General features: G+C 35.2%; 1 protein-coding gene across 3 annotated transcripts in view; it reads right to left on the bottom strand.

Moving 5' to 3' along the window:
• Positions 1-6,221, bottom strand: part of VWA2 (von Willebrand factor A domain containing 2) — a 51,515-nt gene extending 45,294 nt beyond the window's left edge. For 2 of the 3 annotated variants that reach the window (XM_074295677.1, XM_074295678.1), the window contains exon 1: positions 5,627-6,221. Coding sequence is in view for 1 of the 3 variants with exons in the window: in XM_074295676.1 (XP_074151777.1) it covers positions 2,472-2,485 (14 nt within the window). In the remaining 2 variants the exon portion in view is untranslated. Of the gene's footprint in view, positions 1-2,471; positions 2,576-5,626 lie in introns of all 3 variants that reach the window. The other variant, XM_074295676.1, reaches the window with a different exon arrangement.
• Between the last annotated feature and the right edge of the window lie 16,155 nt (positions 6,222-22,376).

Below are 22,376 nucleotides of genomic sequence, written 5' to 3'. Positions count from 1 at the left end.
GGGCTCATTTTCCTTATTTATAGCATGACTGGTGATGAATAATCTTTAAGATCCTTTTTCAACTTTAAAATTTTACATTCTATGATGAATTATTTTTATTCTTTGGAAAAAAAAATAGAACTGTATCCTCATAATTTCTCTTTTTGTTGTTGTTGTTGTCATTTCAGTTGGGTCCTATACTTTGTTTCTTCTTTTGGGATACTCTTGGCAAAGATATTGGTATAGTATGTCATCTTTCTCTGATTTTTATAAATGAGGAAACTATGCGAACTGGGATAAAGTGACATATCCAGGTTCACATAGTTAGTAAACATCTGAGGCCACATTTGAACTCAGGAAGATGAATCTTCCTAATTTCTGCCTGGCACTTTATTTACTGCCCCAAGTTACCTCAGGTTCCCTTTTCTCTGTCCTTAAGAATGTCTATTTCAAACAAGGTAGACTGGGACTGAAGATGGGCAGATCAATTCTTCAATAGAAATCTGAATTTTGAATCCATCCCAATGATTAGCATTTCCTGTGACACAGGATGAAACAAAGGCAGAATAACAGCCCCTTTTGAAAAAGATGGATTTAACTGGCAAACAGTTAAGGATATTTGGATATTTGGAAGATTAATACATGGCTTCTAATCTGTGAAAGGAAATAAAATTGAGGGGAACAGGTACAGGAAGGATTTTAAAAGAAAGATAGAGATAAAACTGGAAACCACTTTTACCGTCTTAAAAATTTAAGGGGGAAAAAAGCCAATCCCAACCCAAAATCTTAGATCACATTTTGGCAATATTCTCTGAGCAGCAGGATAGTAATCTGAGCTATCTATATGGAATAGTCAATGCCTTAATAGGGAGCCTTGAAAATCAGGACAGAGCCCAGGGTTACACTCTTCAGTCAAGCTCTCTCCCTTAACAATTAGTCTTGTATCCTCCAGCAGGAAGCTTTTCACTCTTGGCTTCCTTTCAAGTAGCCAGTGGAGGTAGAACAGAATTTGTAAAATAAAATCTTGGGCCTTTTCAGTAACACAGTGGCTAACAAGTAAGAATTAAGAGAGTGAGAAAGAGCCTTTTTCCTTTGTATCCAAACCTGTACAACTTGGGGAAAACAGCTATGCAAACAATACAAATAGGAGACTGTGGGCTTATTCTTGTAAACCTATCACTGTATGTGCTGACTAGATGATTTCCAGCTAAGAAAGTTCTCAATATTGGTTACTTGAAACCAAATTCCTTTCTATGTGTGTGTATGTGTGTTTTAATGTTGTAGTTAAACGTTTACTCACAATTACAATTTTTGGAGGTAATACAGTAGGATGGAAAGGAAATTGGATTACAAATTAAGAAACCTTAGTCTAGAAATCCTTTTTAATAAGAATTCTAGCTACATAAAGGCAAAGATCATTTCTAGTTTTTGTCTTTTTATCCCTAGAACAATGCTTGGGACATAGTAGGCATTTAATGAATGGCTAAATTGAAGTGAGATCTACAGCTAGACCTTTTTCATCAATTTTCCTGTGGCAAAACAATAAATATAATAAATATTTATATTGTAAATTTACATTAAAAATGGTAAAACAATATAGTATGGTAAAATATACTATCTGTCCTCTTTATTGTAGTAGCTCCCTATTCTATCCAGAAATACATTTTAAAATCCTGTGTTTGGTTTTTAAAGTTCTTCACAATCTGCTTTCAGTCTTGTCCTTTTCTTCCCTTTAAGTATTCTACAATCCAGAGATGCAGGTTCTCTTGTTGTTCCTCAAACACAACACTCCATGGTCTTTCTATTTCCCAAATCAGTTCCTTTTTACTGGCTGTCCCTGGTGCCTGGAATGCCTTCCTTCCTTTCCAGTTCCTTTGGAGTAAAATTGTCTTTTGCCTTTCTTTGTATCCCTAGTTCTTAGCATAATGTTTGGCACATAGCAGCTACTTATTCATGTTTGTTGACTGACTCCTCATCTCTACTAACCATGATTTCCCCGTGTTCCTTAAAGACTCAACTCCATTCAGAAAAACCTGGAAATTCTTACACGAACTGATAAAAGTGAAATGAGCCACCCAGGAGAACACTATAGTCAGTATACTGTATGATGATCAACTGTGAATGATTTAGCTATTTTCTGCAATAGAAAGCTCTAAGACAATTTCAAAAGATTCATAATGACGAATTCTACCTACACCTAGGGAAAGAACTGAAAGAGTCTGAAGGCAGATTGAAACATACTCTTTTTCCACTTTATTTTTTGTGGGGGGGGTTTTGGGGGTCTGTCTTCTTTTACAACATGACTAATATGGAAATGTTTACATGATTGCACATATATAACCTATATTAAATTGTTTACCATCTCAGAGAGAGGATGGGGAGAGGAGAGGAGAAAATTTGGAATTCAAATTTTTTTTTATAATTGTCTTTTTTTCCCCCTTTCTTTTCTTTTCTTTTCTTTTTGCTGAGGCAATTAGGGTTAAGTGACTTACCCAGGGTCACACATCGAGGACTTGTTAAGTGTCTGAGATCAGACTTGAACTCAGGTTTTCCTGACTTCAGGGCTGGTGCTCTATCCCACATCATCTAGCTGCCCCTAAAAAAATTGTCTTTACATGTAATTGGGGGAAAACATAATTTAAAAAAAAAACAACTCAAATCCTATCTTCTCTAAGAGGCCTGTCCATTTCCCTCTCCCTTCCCTCAGTCCTTGTTTTTGAGATTACCTCCCATTTACACTGTATATAATTTATATGTACATAATTGTTCCCATGTTGCGTGGGTGTCTCACAAAATGTGAGCTCCCTAAAGGATAAAAATGGTTTTCTTGTGTTTCTTTGAATTCCCAGTACTTAACACAGCATCTGACACATAAAACTTAAGAAATGCTTGTTGACTAACTTAAGGAACTTCCCAGAATGTAACACGTAAAGTTATAACAAATTATTTTTTTTGTACATGTGAAAGAATAGATTTTAAAATGTGAACAAAGGGGGGAAAGAAGCTTGATTTTTTTTTTTTTCCAATCCCTATTTAGTCATAGTTATCCAACTGGCCTGGTTTGGTGGTGAATACTTCTGACTATAGTAGGAGCAATAAGCATAGTTGTCTATGTTTAGCCTTTTGGCTAAAAAACATTTTCCTAGTAGGTTATGAGAGACAGGATACAATGTCAGTTGAATATAAGTTCGTGGAGGGCAGAGGCAATCTCATTTATGTATCTGGATTCACAGTACAGTGCCTGGCACATAGTATTTAATAAATGTTTGTGTTTGACTTCTGGCAGCTTTGTTGGGAAATACCAAACCTCCTTTAGTGAAGTCATTTATTCAAAAGGCCAAGGGTCACAGAATTTTAGGGCTGGACCTTTGAGATAGTTAATATAGTCTGTCTAAACAAATAAAAACTGGGGTGGAATTTTTGATAATGACTATTGGCTTTCTATTGAATGATTTCCTAGCTTTGATTTAGTTTATTATTTTTCTGGGATTTTAAACAACAGGTTTAACAAATTTCAGAAAACAAATCCACTGTTTAAAACTGGTCTCCTGAAACAGGAAAGCATATTATGAATTAAAATTTTCACCAACTTGGGTCAAGAAGACGCTGAGATCTGAGATGACAGACAAGCATTTGGAAAGAAAAATGGAAGCTAAAGAAAATATTGAGTTTTACTATAATGGACACACAAAAATAATTAAAATGTGTTTATAATTTTTTTTAATGAAGGTATTTAAATGAAGGAATACAACATTTTTCTTAAATTTAATAAACATTTATTTAGAGGTTACTATGACATTGGAGGCATTCTATGAGGTACTTGGGATACAAAAATTAAAAAAAAAATGAGAATGACTCCAACAAGCTTATATAATTGCACTTAATTCTCTGTGTGTATATATTAGTTTTAGTAAATGAGAAGGAATGTAATTTTTTTGTTTCCAAACATACATATTTTGGAGATAATACAAATGATATTTGCATCATATATGACTTAAATTCTTCACTTCTAACCAGATCCAGCTCAAATAATCTGAGTAAACTGAGGCCCAAAGAGCTTTATACAATCAATCAACCAGTATTATTTAGCACATACTACTATGTGCCAGCCGTTGTCCTAGATACCAAATAGATAAATACAGTTAAACAGTCTTTATCCTCAAAGACTTTACAGATTAAGCGATTTACTGGAGGCCTGAAATTCAGATAGCTAAAGACAGAACCAGGGCTAGGATCCAGGATTCCTGACTTCTAGATTGGAATTTTTTCCCTGAAAACTGGAAGAGAAAGAGGGGCTGAGAAAACAACTCCAGACACAAAACCAAGTAGTCTGAAAATTAAAAAAAAATTTTTTTTATTTTCAACTGCATATTTTCAGTGTTATTTCAGTATCCACCTAATCCCTGAAGACAAATAAAATTTAAAAATTGTTTAGAAGCTCTAAACAAACAAAACTAAATTGTACAGTGAACAGTGGACTAGAAACAGAGTATGGGGTGCCTCTATCCCTTCTACCTCCTAACTATCTGACCCTAGGGCAAGGTATTTGGCTAACCTCTCTGGGCCTCAGTTTTCTCATCTGTCACACATTAGAACACTTGATTAGAGATTGACTCATTTCTATGAAATCATAATTATGAAATGCAAAGAAAAAGCTGTTACAAAAATAGGATTCAAAGAAATATCAATCTTCAATTCAAACAAAACGCTTTTTCCCTAATTTTTTTATCTTGCACAGTAAATATGAGTCTTTCATTACTAAAGTAACAACAAGCAAAAAACAATAGTAAAATTTTTTTCTTACAAAATATTTCTGGATCATAAAGTGTGTATGTATTCTCTTATTTAGTAATAATCATATTTATATTTTAGTTTCCAAAAGTGCTTTCCTCACAACAAACCTGTGAAGAAAATTCGTTTACATAGTTTTACTGTTTCTAAAGCACTTTCAAATTTGATCCTCAAGACAACTCGGCCAGTATAAGGAAACTGGGGCTGAAGGAAGTGATTGAACTTGTCCAAAGCTCACAGCACTTAAAAGTGGCATAGCTGGGACGCAAGTCTAGGTCTTTTTCTTCCAGTCTCAGAGCGTTTTCCAATGAAACAAGCTGCACAATTTACTAATCAAAATTAAGTCAGAATTTTTTTTAAAATTCACTCACGTGCATAAACTCTACGAGAAGATCGGGGAAAACCATCAAGATCTGCCTGTATTTCAATTAACAAAGGGCATGAGTGCTCTTTCTTTCATTTTTGCCCGAAGTCGAGGATTTTTGAACAAGGAGCAACTTTTTGCCTCCAAATTCAGCTGCAGGTGGTTTAAGAGACAGAGCAGCATCACAGCTGTGTGAAATCACCTCCTTCCCCAAGGTGGGGGGCTCGGTTTATATATGAAGATATTAACTAGAGTAGCAGTCATAAACCTCGCAAGTGTTAGCTTCCAGCACTGCATGAAAAGAGACCTCCCCGGTTTGCCGCGCTCCCTGCTCCCCTGGGAGAACACTCCGTCGGCGTCTTCCTTCCCTCACTGAGGGCAGAGGAAGGGAGAGAACCGAACAGCTGTAACTTACCTGTACAAAGAATTCGTTTCCAAATTCGATAGCTCACGAACAGCCCTAGCTCAGGGACTCCTCCAACTCACACCTACCTTAGGCCACTGGAAGCGCCGGCCGGAGGGGGACCCGACGCCACCGTTACAGCTGGAGCCCTTCACGTGTACCTGCGGACTCCCAGGAGGGAGCTCGACTATGAGAGAGAAACAGCCTCTTAATTTCGTCTTCCGGAGAAGCCCGGGGGGTGTAGGGGCAAGAGTCTCGCCCCGGGACCCTTCCACCTTGCCTCACTAGGGATGCCTTCCCCAGAATGGGTTCTTGGGCAGGAGGCTCCGCTTCCCCGGAGCGAGCAGGAGCGGCTGCAGGTTCCCTCCCTCCTTCCCTTCCAGGTGAGAAGAAAGCTGCCCTTCCCATTCCCCACCCCCGCTTGGAGGGGCTTGCTCCTTCTCTTTCCCCCTCCTCCGAGAAAGGGGAGGGGTGTGTTGGGAGGCGGAGCAGTAGATCGCAAGCTTCCCCTCCCCTGGCTGAGTACATCTGTCCCGCTCAGGTAGGACGGGTTGACAAAGAATGATTCCGAGTTTGGGATTAGAGGCCGGGATTTATTTCCTCCTCAATCAAACAAAGATGTCCTCATTCGGGCATCTAGTCCCTCTCTCCTCAATCCCCAGGTGGGAAAATGTTCGCACTCGACCCTCTTCACTCATGGGCCCTCCACTGCAGTACTCCCCCGTCCCCTCCTTTTTTTTTTTTTTTTTTTTTTTGGTTGGAGAACTAGAGGTGGGGTGGGGTTTGGAGGAACTAGAGGTAATTCATCTTACTATTCGAATTGCAAATAACTTTCCCCGCCTCCTTTCCATTTCCACCAACTAGAAGCTTCCTTTCCTGCCGCGGACTTTTGTCTACAATTAGCAAGCCAATTCTCTTTCGCGCAGTCACCGAGGTGGGAGGGGAACTTCTCCGGAGCCCTGGGGCTGTGGCTTGGACCTAATTATTTACAGGTCTAGCCACGCAAAAGGAGCGCTTTCCTATCTACTCCACCACCCATCTATGACTCCTCTAGTTTCCTAGATAGGCCCTATAGGTACCTGGTGGTTCTAAAGGTGTTAAGTTTATGAACTGAGTGCGACACCCCGGTGTTTTTGTTTATTTTTCACTATCTCTCTCTCTCTTGCGTTTTTGAAACCCTTCGTTTCTGGGCCGGGAAAGCTACCATTCAATTATTCTAGGGTGATGTTTGTCTTGTTTAGTCAAGAAAGCATGAGATCCTTTGGGGTTGAAATTCTCTGTCTCGGCAGATTATGTGGATTCCCTTTACTCTGCATCATTTTTGGCTAGAAAATTGTCGATGATAATTGGCAAGGAATGGTCGTTCACTACCCTCCCTTCACCTCCAGTTTAATCACCGATACCAAGTAGAGCACATGCAGAAATAAAATATTGAGGTATATAACTTATATTTTCGCCAGCTGTGATTTCAGGTGCATCATATTTAAATAGTTCTTGAGCCTTCAGGATGCTACAAGTCAAAGTTCAGAAGTGCAGAATCCTTCCATTCACTAAAACCTTACAAATGTGATTGTGGGAAGCAAGGTAATGAATTCTCTGCAGCCCCTGCTCTCCCAAAGGTAGCCAACCTTTCTTTCTCCTAACTTTCTCCCTCTGGCTTTCCCTTAGCGTATCTCTGAGGCACAGCATCATTGCTATCCCTTTGAGGAAAGATTTTTCTTCATACATCGGGAAAAGGGGAAATGTTTAAGGCAGTAACTTCAGAAAAATTAATTCCCAGATAGTTTGTAAATTCTTTTCCCATCAGTACTTCTAAGGTGAATTTGTTTTGTACTAGTCTAGATTCATGTTTTCTTTGTTTTTTTGAGAAGTAATAAAAAATGAATCAATAACTTCCTCATCTATAGTACTGAAGCACTAGCCAGGGAATTGCCCCGTAGAAAATACATACGTCTGCTTCTGTTTATATATATACGTAAAGGTAATTTTTACAATCTGTTTTTCTCTCTCCTGGTCATCTTCCAATCTTTTCTTGGCTGCATCAAAAGTGCTTAGATCAGCAATGTTATGGTTAACCTTTCTTTCCTCTAAGAAACAAATAGAAAGCAAATCAATTATTTTTTTCATCCTGAGACAGTCGGGATTAAGTAATTTTCCAGAGTCACACAGCTATTAAGTGTCAAGTGATTGAGAACTCGATTCCTTTTGACTCCAGGGCTGATACTGGGTCACTAGCTGCTCTAGCAAATTACTCTCTTTTTTTAAATTAAAGCTTTTTATTTTTCAAAACATATGCACAGACAGTTCTTCAACATTAGCCCTTGCAAAACCCTGTGTTCCAATTTTCCCCTCCTTTCTCTAAGCCCTCCCCTAGATGGCAAGTAGTCTAATATATGTTAAAGATGGGAGAAATATATGTTAAATCCAATATATGTATGCATATTTATACAATTATCATGCCACACAAGAAAAAAAGAGAAGCAAAATAAAGTGAAAGCAAACAACAAGAAGAGTGAATGAATGATATGTTATGAATCATACTCAGTTCCCAGAGTTCTCTCTCTGGATATAGATGGCTTTCTTCAGCAATGAACAATTGGAACTGGTTTGAATTATCTTATTGTTGAAGAGAACCATGTCCATCAGAATTGATCACTTTATAATCTTGTTGCCGTATATAATGATCTCCTGGTTCTACTCATTTCACTTAGCATCAGTTCATTTAGGTCTCTCCAGGCCTCTCTGAAATCATCCTGTTGGTTGTTTCTGACAAAACAATAATAGTCTATAACATTCATATACCATAATTTATTCAGCCATTCTCCAATTAATGGGCATCCATTCACTTTCCAGTTTCTTATATTCTTATTAGAATATAAACTCCCCAACTCTTTTTATGTTTTATCCCCAGGATAGTCACTGGCCCATAGAAAGCACTTAATAAATGATTTTCATTCTATTATATTCTCTCCCCATTCAAAATTATTACACTCATTTAAACTTTCATTCCTCTCATTTGGACTATTATAATTGCCTTCTAATTGGTTTTCCTGACTTCAGTCTCTTTCCTCTTCAATCCATCTTCTCCATAGCTGTAAAATTCATATTCTGAAAGCACCTGTCATTCTGCTACTCAACAAACTCTAGTGGCTCTGTTACCTCTAGGATAAAACATGATTTTCTGCTTAGTATAGAAAGTCTTCCATAACTTAGCTCCAGCCTACCTTTCCAGGCTTACTATTTGTAACTCTTCTATGTGAATTCATGCCCAGCCTTTCTTTGTCTTTTCCTCACATATTACATACCCTCTTCTTTCTAGCATTAGTTGTCCCCATGCCTGAAATTCACTCTTTACTAACCTCAGAATCCCTAGTTTTCTTTAAAGCTCTGTCCAACTGCTTTTACTATCTCTTTGAAGCTGTTACTAATGCCCTCTTTTCCAAGTCTAATACTAACCCCAAATTACTTAGTATTTATACTTATTTTCTATCTACTTAACATGTGTGCATTTGTTTCCTTAACAGAACACAAGTTCCTTGAGGGAAAGGAATTTATTCAAGAATTCCTCTCTTTTTGCTGTACTGAACATTTTAATTACACACTTAGCACAAGGCTTGGCACATAATATGATATAAATGCTAGCTATTATTATTAAATTCTCACTAGTGGATTAATGTCAGTGATAATACAAGAGTGCAAGTGGCTTTGGATTTGTATTGGTGAGGTACAGATTAGAGAAGATAGGAAAGTGAATCTAGAACAGAAATGAGGCCCTAGGAAGCACTGAAGGATGGAGTGCCTGGAGGTCATGGTGAGAACAAAAGAGGTATAAGAAAAAAATAGAATGATAGTTGGCTATGTTCTAATAAGAATTTCAGAATTCTTGAGCAGAATATTTGATGGGCTGGCCTCTAGGAGGCTCATGTATTTAATGAACATCAACATGATTGGTTGGTAATGAGGATGTGGATATAGAGCAAATCAAGTGGAAAAAGACTGGAATAAAGCTTAGAGAGTGATGGAGACATCTTTGGCCTTGGCTGTCTTAAAATTTAAGTTGTAGAAGAAACCAGACAATCAGCGAGCAAGGTTGAGGGCAGCTACCTCATTTCACAGATGAGACACAGAAGTTATATTTGTCCAGGGTCATACATCTATATAGGTATCAAAGGCAGAATTTGAATTCATGTCTTCTTGATTACATTCAGTATCCTAAGTATTATACCATACTGCCTCAATAAAAGAAAGCTTCTTGATTGTTAGGTATCTTGTCCTAGGAATGTCCAGATTTTCTTTTAAAACAATGGCAGGAGCAATTTGCAAGATGTAGTGCACTAGATCCTGGATTAGGTTATTATAGGTTTGTACAAACCCATTCTCTTTTGATTTAGTTGAAGGATATTATCTACTCAGTGTGGAGATGACCAAATATCTAATTCCTGTTTATGTTCACTGAAAAGCAGCCAAGTGAACACAAATGAAGTGGTAAACATAAAGGCACATTAGTGCAATCTAATATTTATATATTTAAGAAAGGGAGTCAGTGCTGACATTTCTCTTTTAGTTTTATAATAGGTAAATGAAAAAATTTGTTTTTAGTCCTGGACCCATCTCCCTAGCCCTACTAAAAGAACTAAATTTAAATATTTTGATGCTTTCTGTAGTTGAAAAAAAAAACAGTATTGGAACATTTTCCATTTTTCTCCCCCCCCAAAAAAATTGAAAACGCTTATTACTTGGGTGAATACTCAACAGAAGGGGGAGGCCCTAGTCCTTGATGGGGACAGGGGGAGAGAAGGAGAGGAAGGCTATTGTGCTACTAATTCTAGATCTTTTCCAAAGTAGTTGATTAAACATTAACTCCTCTTTAGCCTGATAGCTTCCAATGAAATAAGAACCACTTAATGTATTTTAAGGTCTGCTTGTGGAAGGCAATAATTGGCCTTTGACCCACTGATTTTCACAACCACCATTACAACACTCCTTCTTTCAACATGTAATTGAGTAAAAAAGACTACATGAATTATCACCTTAATTTTTTATGGGAATATTGACAAAACAGCTCACAGTAAGAAAGGATTTTTAGCAAATTGATTATTAGAATTCCTAAATCCAATTATTAAATATTAAAGCAAAATATTTTAGGAAGCAACAAACCTTTCAAGTTAAGAAAATTATTTTACAGTTGTCAGTTTTGCACATAATTTCATCAATCAACAAGTATTTATTAAGTGCTCACCAGACACTTTCCTAGATGCTTGGAATACAAAGTCAAAAATGAAAGCCCTTGACTTTAAGAGGTTTCAAAAAGCTTTAAAAGTACATAAATGCAAGAGAAGGGGGGAAGGGAAAAAAGTAGAAACCTACTGGGGGAATCTCCCAAATGGGTAAAAACTGTTATGTTACTTGAGCTAAGCTTTGAAGGAAACTTTGAAGGAAACATGCTAACATGTGAAGTTAAGATAGAAGTATCTCAGAATATGTAAAAGCATTAAGACAATATGTAAGTCTAGCAAGTATGCCAGTTTGATTGGATGGGAATAATGTGTAAAAAGTCTGGAAAGGTAAACTGGAATCAGATTACAAAGGGCTTTAAATAAATTGATCTTAGAAGTGACAAGACACCATTGGTGCTTACTGAGCAAGTATAGATTTTTTTTTTTTTTTCAAATCTCAAGGATTTGTTTTCTTCTAGAAGACTAAATGAGCACTAGAGTATATTTCTACATCACTCTGTGTTTTTACCATTTGACAATTTCAAATTAGTGTGAAGTTCAAATTATGCCTGTTCCCCTTATTTGAGTAGACCCCGATTCTATATATTAAGCCCCTACACTATTTCCTCCCCCTTGTTTTATCCCTTTCTTCTTTTAAGATAAGCAAAACATAACTATTCCCAGACCCTCTTTCTTATCTGACTCTCTTTATGAATCCTGATGAAATTAGGGTTTTGAAGAGACACTTGTATTATTTCCTTCTTTCATCATTTGAGTGTTTTAAGAAATCATGTTTAATAAAGTCTTTTTCTAATTCTTTACTTGTATTGCTTCATAATTTTCCATTTATTTAAAAAATAGAAAAAACAGAAAAACAAAACAAAACAAAGCAGAACATTGTCATGTACCCATCAGAATGTCAGGGAGGATTCAAAATATATAACAATGAATTTCCAGTTCAAGAAAGGATATGTAATAGTAGAAGAAATTCTATGCATGAAGGTCCATATTTTCTTCCTTGGAGGCTGTTCTTTTGTTCTCTGCTGAACACTATTTTTAAATATACTTTATTTTTTCCCCTTTCATTACCCTCCCTTACATTCCCCAAGCAGACTATAGTAAAGTACAGATACACACACACACACACAATCCATCCACAGACCCACACACATATACATACATCTCTATATACACAGTTACATGCATACATATCTACATGTAGATATATATATGTATATACACACATACATACATTTACCCACATGTAAAAAAAAAGCATCAAAACTTTAGTACAGCTGATATATAATGTAAATTTTTGATTGAATCTTTGTGTGTAAGATCAATGATTACTAGTCAACTTTTTTTCCCTAATAAATTCAACTCCTGATCCTTCTTTTAGTGTTTATGTATATCTCTTCTTTCCTATTCCTGCAACTCTTTTACTTTAATTCTGTTCCTTAACTTGCCTTGTATTATTTAACCTCCCCCTACCAATGAATTCCCTCCCTTATCTTCTTCTTCCACCCTTTGCTTCCCCCTCCACCTATTCCTTCTCCCTTAATTCTTTTATGGCATATCTGTAGTGCTGCCAATTTAACCCATTCCCAATATAAGATTTTCAGAATTATGAGCCCTCTTCCTCCCCTAATGCCTTTGTGTCCATTCTTCTGCTTGTATAAATCTTTTAAGCTACCCAAAAACTGATGTCATTTTTAAACATATGGTATAATTTCCATGTAAAAAGCACTTTGTCCATGCTAAGTTTCTTAAAATTAATCTTGGATATTGGCTCTTATATGTTAAATTTTCTATTGACTTTTGGATTGGTTAATACAAAGTTTTGGATTGGTCAAGTTCATTGAATGTCCATTTTTCAATTGAATATTATGGATAATTTTGCTGGATATGACATTTTTGGCTATAACTCTAGTTGTTTTGATTGCTAGTATATATGCTTCCAGGACCTGCAGTCTTTTATTATGATTGCTGATAAAACCAATCTGTACAATTCTAAAGCTCTGGCATATTTGAAATTATTTTTTATTTCTTTAAAAATTTTTTTATCTGGAGGTTTCAAAATTTGACAATATTCCTATGTATTTTCCACAAAAGGATCTCTTTGATATATAAACTTTTTTTGTGTTTTTTTTCTATTTCTACTTTCCCCTCATGTTCTATAACTCTAGGATGGTTCCTTGTACTATTTTTTGCATTAGTCAAGACATTTTTTGGTTACAGCTTTCAGGTAGGCCAATTACTCATATTTTCTCCTTTTGATCTATTGTTTTTCTTCTGTTTCACATTGTTTTATTTTTTTCATTCTTTATATTGATGTTATTTCTTGATCCCTTATAGCTTCATTGGCTTTCCCTTGCCCAGTTCTAATTTTCAAAGAGTTATCTTCATCTTTAAGATTCTGTATCTACTTTTCTAATTGGATAACTTTTTTTATAATCTTAATTTTGTTTTTCTCAATGTCATTTGATTTTTAAATTGTCTTTTGAGTTCTACAAATTCTTCTGGACAGGGAGCCATTTAATGTTACTCTTTGGGTTAGAAGCAGCTTTTTTATTTTTACTTGTGTTCTCCTCTGAAGATGAGCCCCAATCTTCCTTACTAAGTTTCTATGGTTGGGTTCTTTTTTGTTGTTGTATCATACACACACACACACACACACACACACACATACACACATACACACCCACACACACATAATACATTTAATGATAAGTATGTGTAAGCATCCCCAATTGTGGGGTGGGGGATAGTGCTTCTAGCTTCACTTCGGTTCTCCCTTCTGATCTGGAACTCCAAACCAAGAGCTCCCCACTCCTGCAAGTGCAGCCAGCAGCATCCTTGCCCCACTGCCTCTGCACTCTCAAGGTGGTGGCTTCTTCCTGCCCAGGGCTTGTCTCTGCAGCACAGCAGGCCCAGGCATTTTTGATCTCTCAGACACAGAACCTGACTCCACGGGTCCAAGAGATAAGTCTCTGTGGTTCCTGCTGAGGGTCCAGCCACACTTACCTCACCCCAGGGGTTCCCTGTGGAGCTAGCTTGGAGATGTTTACACTTCACATGGGTTAATCTCTGGCTTAGAGTCTTTCTTCTGATCTTCTTGGGTTGTGACTGCCAAGTCTTCTTGGTCTTTTTTTGCCCTGAGGTGCAATTTGTTCTGTTTGTGGGGGAAATTTGAAGAGCTTGAAATTTACTGACTTGTTCTACCATCTTCCCACAATCCTCCCTCCCCATATTACTTTTTAATATGTTATCTTGGAACTAGAAATCAAGTGGATGTCCATCGGTTGGAGAATAGCTGAATAAGTTATGGTATGTGAGTGTGATAGAATATTATTGTTCTGTAAGAAATGACCAGCAGGATGATTTCAGAGAGGCCTGGAAAGACTTACATGAACTGATGCTAAACGAAACGAGCAAAATCAGATCATTATACATGGCAACAGCAAGATCATATGATGATCAATTCTGATGGACGTGGCTCTTTTCAACATGAGGTGATTCAGGCCAGTTCTAATGGACTTGTGATAGAGACAGCCATTTGTATCAAGAGAGGACTATGGGGACCAAGTGTGGGTCACAACATAGTATTTTCACCTTTATTGTTGTTTGCTTGTATTTTATTTTCTTTCTCATTTTTTTCCTCTTGATTTGATTTTTCTTGTGCACCATGATATATGTGGAACTAGGTATAGAAGAACTGCACATGTTTAACAGATATTAGATTACTTGTTTAGAGGAGGAGCTGGGGGGAAAGGGAGGGAGAAAAATTTGGAGTACAAGGTTTTACAAGGGTGAATGTTGAAAACATTCTGCAAATAAAAAAGCTATTATTTAACATGTCTCTTTTCTCCTATGTTTATATTTTTAATATTTTACTCAACCTCTGGTCTTTTGATCAGGAATGCTTGGAAGTCTTCTATTCATTAAAGGTATAAGGAAAAGTAAATAGGGAGAACCAAGAGAAAGCGGTGTCATGAAAACCCAAGAACAGAGTATTCAAAAAGAATGCACTCATTTTAAATGTATGAATATCACCTCATATGACAACATTATCACATTCCTACTACTGTTATTGAAATGGGAGTACCATAGATGAAGGGAATAATACAAAGATATTTCAGCATCTTTGGATGATTTTTATAATAATGTAAGCAATTCTAATATATTGTAATTTGAATATATAAAAATGAAGAAATTCAGAATTCTGTACAGAATTTCTATACATATAGAATTTTGTCTTACAAAAACAGGATTTCTACAAGTTCTAAGTTTTTCTTATGTGCTTGAAATAATTTAGAATAATTTATTATTCTAAATTTGTAATTTTTAAAAAAATACTTCTCTAAGTCAATCATATAAGGTCATTAATTCTACTTTCATGATATGGAAATCTACTACAGAGATTAAAACAAAACAAAACCTCAACCAACTTTATTATAAAGATCACTGTTAAAATTATTGAATGTGATCACTGAAATATTCATCCTACCCTCATCCTGCTCATAGTCTCAATTCCATAATAATGAGATCTTTTAAAAGATTTATTGTAAATGATATTAAATATCAACAGAGACTGTTGTACTGAAACTACATTGAAATAAATGAATTTCATTGTGTAAAATATAACTTTTATTATTCCCTCTCTTACATCATTGCATTTTTTATCCAGTAATCTTTTTTCCTCATAGGGTACAATATTCTTTTGTTTTTTTCCTTTCTTTTTTGCTCTGTATTATTTTAAAAGTTCTTCTATTTCTTTGTATTTCTTATACCTCATTTTAATTAGATTGTAATATATCACAATATTAACATACCATAATTGTTTTTAGTCTTCACTTCTACTGTTGGACATTTAAATTGCTTTTAGTTTTTTGCAATTTCAGAAAAAATTAAAATGCTTTAAAAGATCTTAAGAGAGCTTTTTAATTAAAAAAAAATTAAGGATAGTCCTAACAATGGAATTATTGCATCAAACTGTGTGATTTTTATAACTCAAATTAGTAAGACAATTATGCTGGGGTTTGCAGTTCCTTTAACAGTGTCTATTTCTCAAAACCCTACCAATATTGAGTGCTATTTTATTTTTTTTCTAATTTGATATATTCATAAGATTAGTAGCATGGACATCTCTTGGTTAGAATGAAGAAAAGAATTTTATTTTAAACAAATTTAACAATCTCTTTTTTCTTCTGAAAATTATCTTCACACACTTCGAACACTTTATCCTCTCTGACCTAGGAATTACCTTTGTAAAATTTTTTACATTTTCTTATATTTTACATTATCAACTTTAAGTCACATCTAATCTAATTATGATTGTTTTGTTGTCATTCTACAGAAATTTACGTCTGATGTATTGGCATGTTTCCTTGCCTTGTCCTCAATAGGGAATCTTCTGTCCATACTGAAATGGTTTTTAAAAAAAATTTTCTAACATGATTTTTATTATCTCTAAAAAGTCCATTATCCATTTGGAATTCAATAAGGTATGTTGTACATTATGTGAACATAAATGAAAGGTTCTAAGACTGTTCTGCATGATCCCTGTGGCAGTCTGGTGAAGCCTTTGCATTAAGGTATTTTTAAATGCACGAAACATGTAGAATTACAAAAGAAACCAAAAGGAAACATAATTTTTTCCCCATTCAAGTTCAAACCTCCTCCTGAAACCTAAACATATTTCTTATTTGATTCTGTGGGGTTCTCTAAGTATACTATCATATCTGCAAAGTGATAATTTGGTTTCTTCATTACCTACTCTAATTACTTTAATCACTTTTTCTTCTTTTAATGCCAAGGCTAGCATTTCTAATACAATATTGAATAGCAATGGTGATAGTGGGCAACCTTGTTTCACTCCTGATCTTACTGGGAATGGTTCCAGTTTATCCCCATTACTTATGCTTACTGATGGTTTTAAATAAATGTTATTATTTTAAGGAAAAATCCATTTATTCCTATACTCTCTAGTGCTTAAGTTTTTCAAACAAGAAAAACAAATCTTTCTTCAGTTTTTTAAGTTAAAAAAAATCTTTTATCTAGAGTTGGTCGTCAGCTATCTTTATCCTTTTACTTCACTATTAGATAGTTTTGATAATTGTTTTGTAATGTTTTAGTGTCTGAATTAAAGACTACCTCAATGTTTTTTCCCCCAGTATTCCCCTTGATATTTCCTGCCCACTTGCTTTTCTTCATATTTCATTATGATTTTTATCTTGTTCTATGAAGCCCCTCAATAGTTTCCCTTCCCAAAAGAGATATAAGAACCATATATAGATGAATAATGAATTCCTGAAGAAACTCCCTCGATATTCTGATAGATCAATACCTGTTTGTTTTATCATTTCAGGGAGCTTTTTGGACTAGTGAAAAGCTAAATGATTTGTGCAGTGTCACTAAGCTAGGATATATCTTAAGTGGAACTTTAACTCAGGTTTTCCTGACAGGCTAATTCTCTATATGCCATGACTATTATATGAAATATGTAAATTAATTGTGAAAATATTATCCTATTGTATTCTCTAATTTCATTCATAAATATTTACTTGCCCCTTCCACTACTTAATTCTTCCAATATTTTAGCCAGAGGATGTTGTCTCTCTCTCTAAATATATATAAACACCTCACATGTATTTTAATTGTAATTGTAATTTAATTGAATTATCCAACAATGAGGTTAGAATGGTGTTAGAGAGAAATTGAAAGAATTGATTCCTGAGGCAAGCAGGGAGAAGGCACTGATAGATTGGTTTAGCTTCTGGGAGGTTGTCCAGTAAGAAATCCAAGTTATGTCAAGCCCCTGAGACCCACCTTCTGTAGGGTCTCCAGCAGTCTCACCTTGCCATGCCATCAGAAATTCTAGTCATGACCCTGAGGTAAAGTTTTCCCTATAAAATCTACTTATGGGCTATCCCATGGCTGTGCCTTCCTTTGGGTCAGCCCACATGACACTGCTTTGAGTGGAGTCTTTTCCCTTCTCCTGTGCCAGGTGGTATCTCTCTCCCAACTCCACTCTGCTTCCCAACCCCACTTCTCCTCTTTCTAACTGGGGGACTAAGTCCTTTCAGGATTTAGCCTACCAGCTAAGGACATGCCCCAACCTCATGGGGTACTCTCATTCAATTGGCAATTGAGTTCCACCGAGGAACTGGTCTTTCATATGCTCTCCCATTTACCATATCTACCATTTCCAGTGTCTATTATATCCCTTCATTTTGTCTTGTAACATCTTCCCTAAATAAATCTACCTTTTGCCAAAGAGAATGGCCACGGTGAATTCTTTACAAGAGTGAACCCCATTTTAATGCCTTCCATCATGTGGTATCTACATCACCCACATCACCAACATTGGCCAATTGTTTTTAATCATGTTTTCTTGATCCACATTGATACTAAGAATTTGATTTTTTTTTAAATTTAATTTTGCATTCTATAATCTTGTTTTTTAATTTGGGTGAAATATTTGCTAAAGTAAAATAAAAAGTAGAGTAAAAAATATTTTGCTTTAAATAAACTTCCTGAAAATATTTCAGTCTCTTAATTTCTAGCATTAATGTTTCTATTATCTTTTTCCTGTTTTATTACAATTGTTTATATTGCCAAAAACTAACACATAGTAAAAATAGTATGTATCCTTATTTTGTTTATTTAGTATACATTTTAGTGCCTTCCTACAGCAATGTAAACTTCTGAAGATTATACATACTAAAATATGGGCTCATAACTGAGATGTGTGGAGTTATTTTTAAAAACATATTTTTGATAAACAAAATTTATTTCCTTTGTAATCCTATGTGCTTTATGTATTTATAAATGGTATTGTGACAAGGGGTTTCATAGGCTTCACCTGACTGCCAAAGATATCCATAATGTCCAAAAGATTAGGAATGAGTTCACTAAAGCTTTACCAATACTACAAATATTAAAAGTAGACTACAGAATTATTGCATTTACTTTAGACTGCTTTTCACATGTATGACTGAGCAAGTAATGTCTATGGGCCTTACTTCCCAAATCTGGGGGAAAAAGACTGGATCAGTCTCTCATGATTCCTTCTTTAACTCCTTAAGACGTCTTCCATCTTGAGAAGAATGAAATCTTATGACTACTCTAAGGCAAGAGAATTAAAACCATGAGCAAAGGGAGGGGGTGGACAAGAAAATGAGTCCTTTCCAAAGTACAAAAAATCCAAATACATATAAAGAAAACCAAAAGATGAATGTGTTCTGGAAAATCTGAATAGAAGTTATTGACAAGCCAGAGGTGGAGGCTGAGATAAAAGGACAACAATGTATATTAAATGAAAATGAAAGCACCAAAGAAAACATAAAGGGCTTAATCCATAGCTTCAGCCAGATAACCCAGACCTGAGAAAAGAGAACAAAGCAACTCCTTTTCATCAGGAAGTTTGAGATTAAATAAGCTGATGGGAATAGAATGCGAGGGGAAAAAATTCCACCCAGTTCTTAAGTGAGATTTACAATTTATTTTAATTGAATTTAGTACAGTATACTTTGTTTTGGGGACATGTTTATATGTATGTTATATACACATACACAAAATGTGTGTGTATATACACACATATGCTTTCTATAAGACACTACTACATACTGTAAAAGCCTCTAAGGAAAAATGAATGTCCCATTCACTACATCCAGTAGGGGCAGCCTGATGGCTCAGAGGGCTGTGGTCTAAATCTGAGGTTGGAAAGGTTTAACTTCAAATCCAGCTTCAAACACTAGATGTGTTGAGCGCGGGGGCAGGGAGCCTTTTTTTTTTCTGTCAAGGACATTGATAATGTCATTCATGGGTCTATAAAATCACCAATTTATAGAGCTCAAGAAGGGGAGGTGGTTGTCTGGGTGCTGTAGCAAATGGTTTCATGGCCAGGTGCTCCCCACAGCTGGTCCAGAAGGTGGTTGGGTGGCTCCAAGAACTGGGCCTGGAGTCAGGAGGACTTGAACTCAAACGTAGTCTCAAAAACACACTAGCTATGAGCCTCTAGACAAGTCATGTAACCTCATTGCTTCAATTCATTGAGAAGGAAATGGCAAACTTTTTTTTTTTTTTTTTTTTTGCAAAGAAAACCCCATGGACAAAGAATCAGACACAACTGAGCAAAGAATAAACAAAAATATTGAGCAGATACAAATTCAAATCCAGCTTTTTAACACTGACAGGTTTTTTAAAAATAGAAATCCTGACAACCATAAAAATAAGCAATAGATGGATTATAATGGAAAATATTAGCAGCAACAAAAATTAACAATCAATTTGGAATTTCTTGCTGTTGCTAGTACCTTTTAATAAAGGTTTTCATTAAAATCTATTTTATTAGCTGAATATTCATGCTAGATTAGTCATACTATAATAATAGCAAGCATTTACATGGCACCTTAAACTTTACTAAGCATTTTGCATGTTCTCTCACATAAAATGGATTTAGTCTCCTTTCTAAGAGAGGCATTCTTAACTATTTTTTTGTCACAGACCTCTCAATAAATCTGATAAAACATAAGGATTCATTCTCAATAATGTTTTCAAATATGCCAAATTAGGAGTTAGTAAAATAAAGTTTTTTTTTTTTTCCTCTTCAAATTAATGGACCTCCTGAAATCTATCCACTGACTCCAGGTAAAGTATCCCTGCCTTCTGGGCTCAAAAATTTAAATTAATATGAATTCAGTTATTCAAAGACACCTTACCTGTGAATCATTTGAGGTATGTTGAAATTTTTTTTGTCCCCAAAGACCCTACTTAATAATTGTGACTTTTGTGATGCCCATGTCATAAATAAAACATACCTTATTCTTCATGAAACGAAAACAAAGAAATAATGGGCAGATAGGACGTTTATACGGCCCGCCAGTTATGGCAAATGGGCTGAGGGGCGGAGACAGTGTGAGTTTTTGTTTTTACTATAGTCTGGCCTTCCAACGGTCTGAGGGACAGTGAACTGGCCCCCTATTTAAAAAGTTTGAGGAACACTGATCTAAGGTCTGACTGCTATATAGTCAAATTACTTTTTATTCATCTGTTTGTCCCTTAATCCAATATTCAGCTATTAGCATTTACTATATTTGTAAAATCCATCCTGAACGTATTGTGTTCTCCATGTGAGAAGAGGAGGGTATTATTATATACTACATTATTCTGACCACCTGCATTTGGTTGGTAAAAGATCCGTTCCCCCACAAAATATAGAAGAGCAAACCAGAACATCAGCAGAACATTTAATGGCACTAAGTAAATTAAAGGGGTTTTTTTTTTTTTTGAAGTTAACAAAAACTATCATCAAAATCAAGGAGTAAAAAAATAATTACAAGTCAAAACAAGATAATGATTAATAGGCACTAGTTATTTACACAGCAATTTACTCCAACAACACTGTGGATTCAATAGCTCTTGAAACATTAAGCATGTAGAATGAGCATAAATGCAAGCAGGAAGGCCAAACTTGTCTATCACTTGTCACCCTTCTTAAAAATTCTTCACAGAGAAATGAATACTAAGATCAAAAATGATCTTTTACAGAAAATTCAAACCAAAGTTCTACTGGTAAAGGTCAACTGTCACAAATAACCATTATAACAAAACAGCAAGATAACAAGTAATTAGCCCACTTCACTTATTTCAAGCAATATTCCATACAACTAAATTCCAGTACAACAACAGAATAAGATGTATATTCCTTTGAAGTTGGCATAATGGGATCTGACCTATATTTGAAATACCTATTTTGTGCTATTAATACACATGGTGCCAACCCACTTCAAAGTTAACTTTCTTTTGAAAGATTTTTTTTTTCATATTTTCTCCCTGTGATTTGAACTTGTTAGGGGAAAAATAGATGAAGACGGAATTATAGTCTTTAGCTTTTTATGTAAATAAATCTGTTTTTTATAAAGAAGAGTCAAAAATCTTTTGGGTAAAGAACCTAACTATAAAATAAAATCTTTTAAGCTACCACAATATTTTTTTTTTTACAAGGAAAGATTTCTAATTTATTAAAGCTTTTACACATTTTATAGACCCCCCCTTTTTTTTGTTACAAGAAGCCCACACTTGAGATTCCATATTTTCAATTGTTTTTATACCTCACTAATGCTTCAGGAAATATTTTTAGCTGGAATTTGTATGAATAGTAAACACAATTAAGTAAAAAACACTGTTTTCAGCCTATTTTCAAATAAGAAAGGGAAATGAAAAAAACATTGGCACATGGTAGTTCTTTAAGTAGGACAGGATAAGTCTATTTGGAGAGCAGAAATAAGAACAACTAGACAAAGTGACAGAATTTTAACATTTAGTAGAAGAGAAAAATAATGTTTGTCAGAGAAAAATAATATTCAATGCATAATAAGAGTTAAAGAATAGTGATAAGCAAGGGGGAAAGTCTTTTAAGTCCTAAATTTGAATAGATTTTACTATGAATTCATGACTTGAACTTTTCCAAAATTGTAATGGGATATAAGGAGAAAATACAAAATACAATTCTGGAAACTGAGTTGCCCTGGCAGAATATGAATTTAGAACATGCTTAATATGCCTTTGTTTTCATGGAAATTTTTAAAATCCTCTCAACTTGGCTATTTTGAAGAAATTT

This window comes from Sminthopsis crassicaudata, chromosome 2 (assembly GCF_048593235.1).
Source record: "Sminthopsis crassicaudata isolate SCR6 chromosome 2, ASM4859323v1, whole genome shotgun sequence".
In the NCBI taxonomy this organism is placed as follows: Eukaryota; Metazoa; Chordata; class Mammalia; order Dasyuromorphia; family Dasyuridae; genus Sminthopsis; species Sminthopsis crassicaudata.
This window is presented reverse-complemented; position numbering and strand designations above follow the sequence as displayed.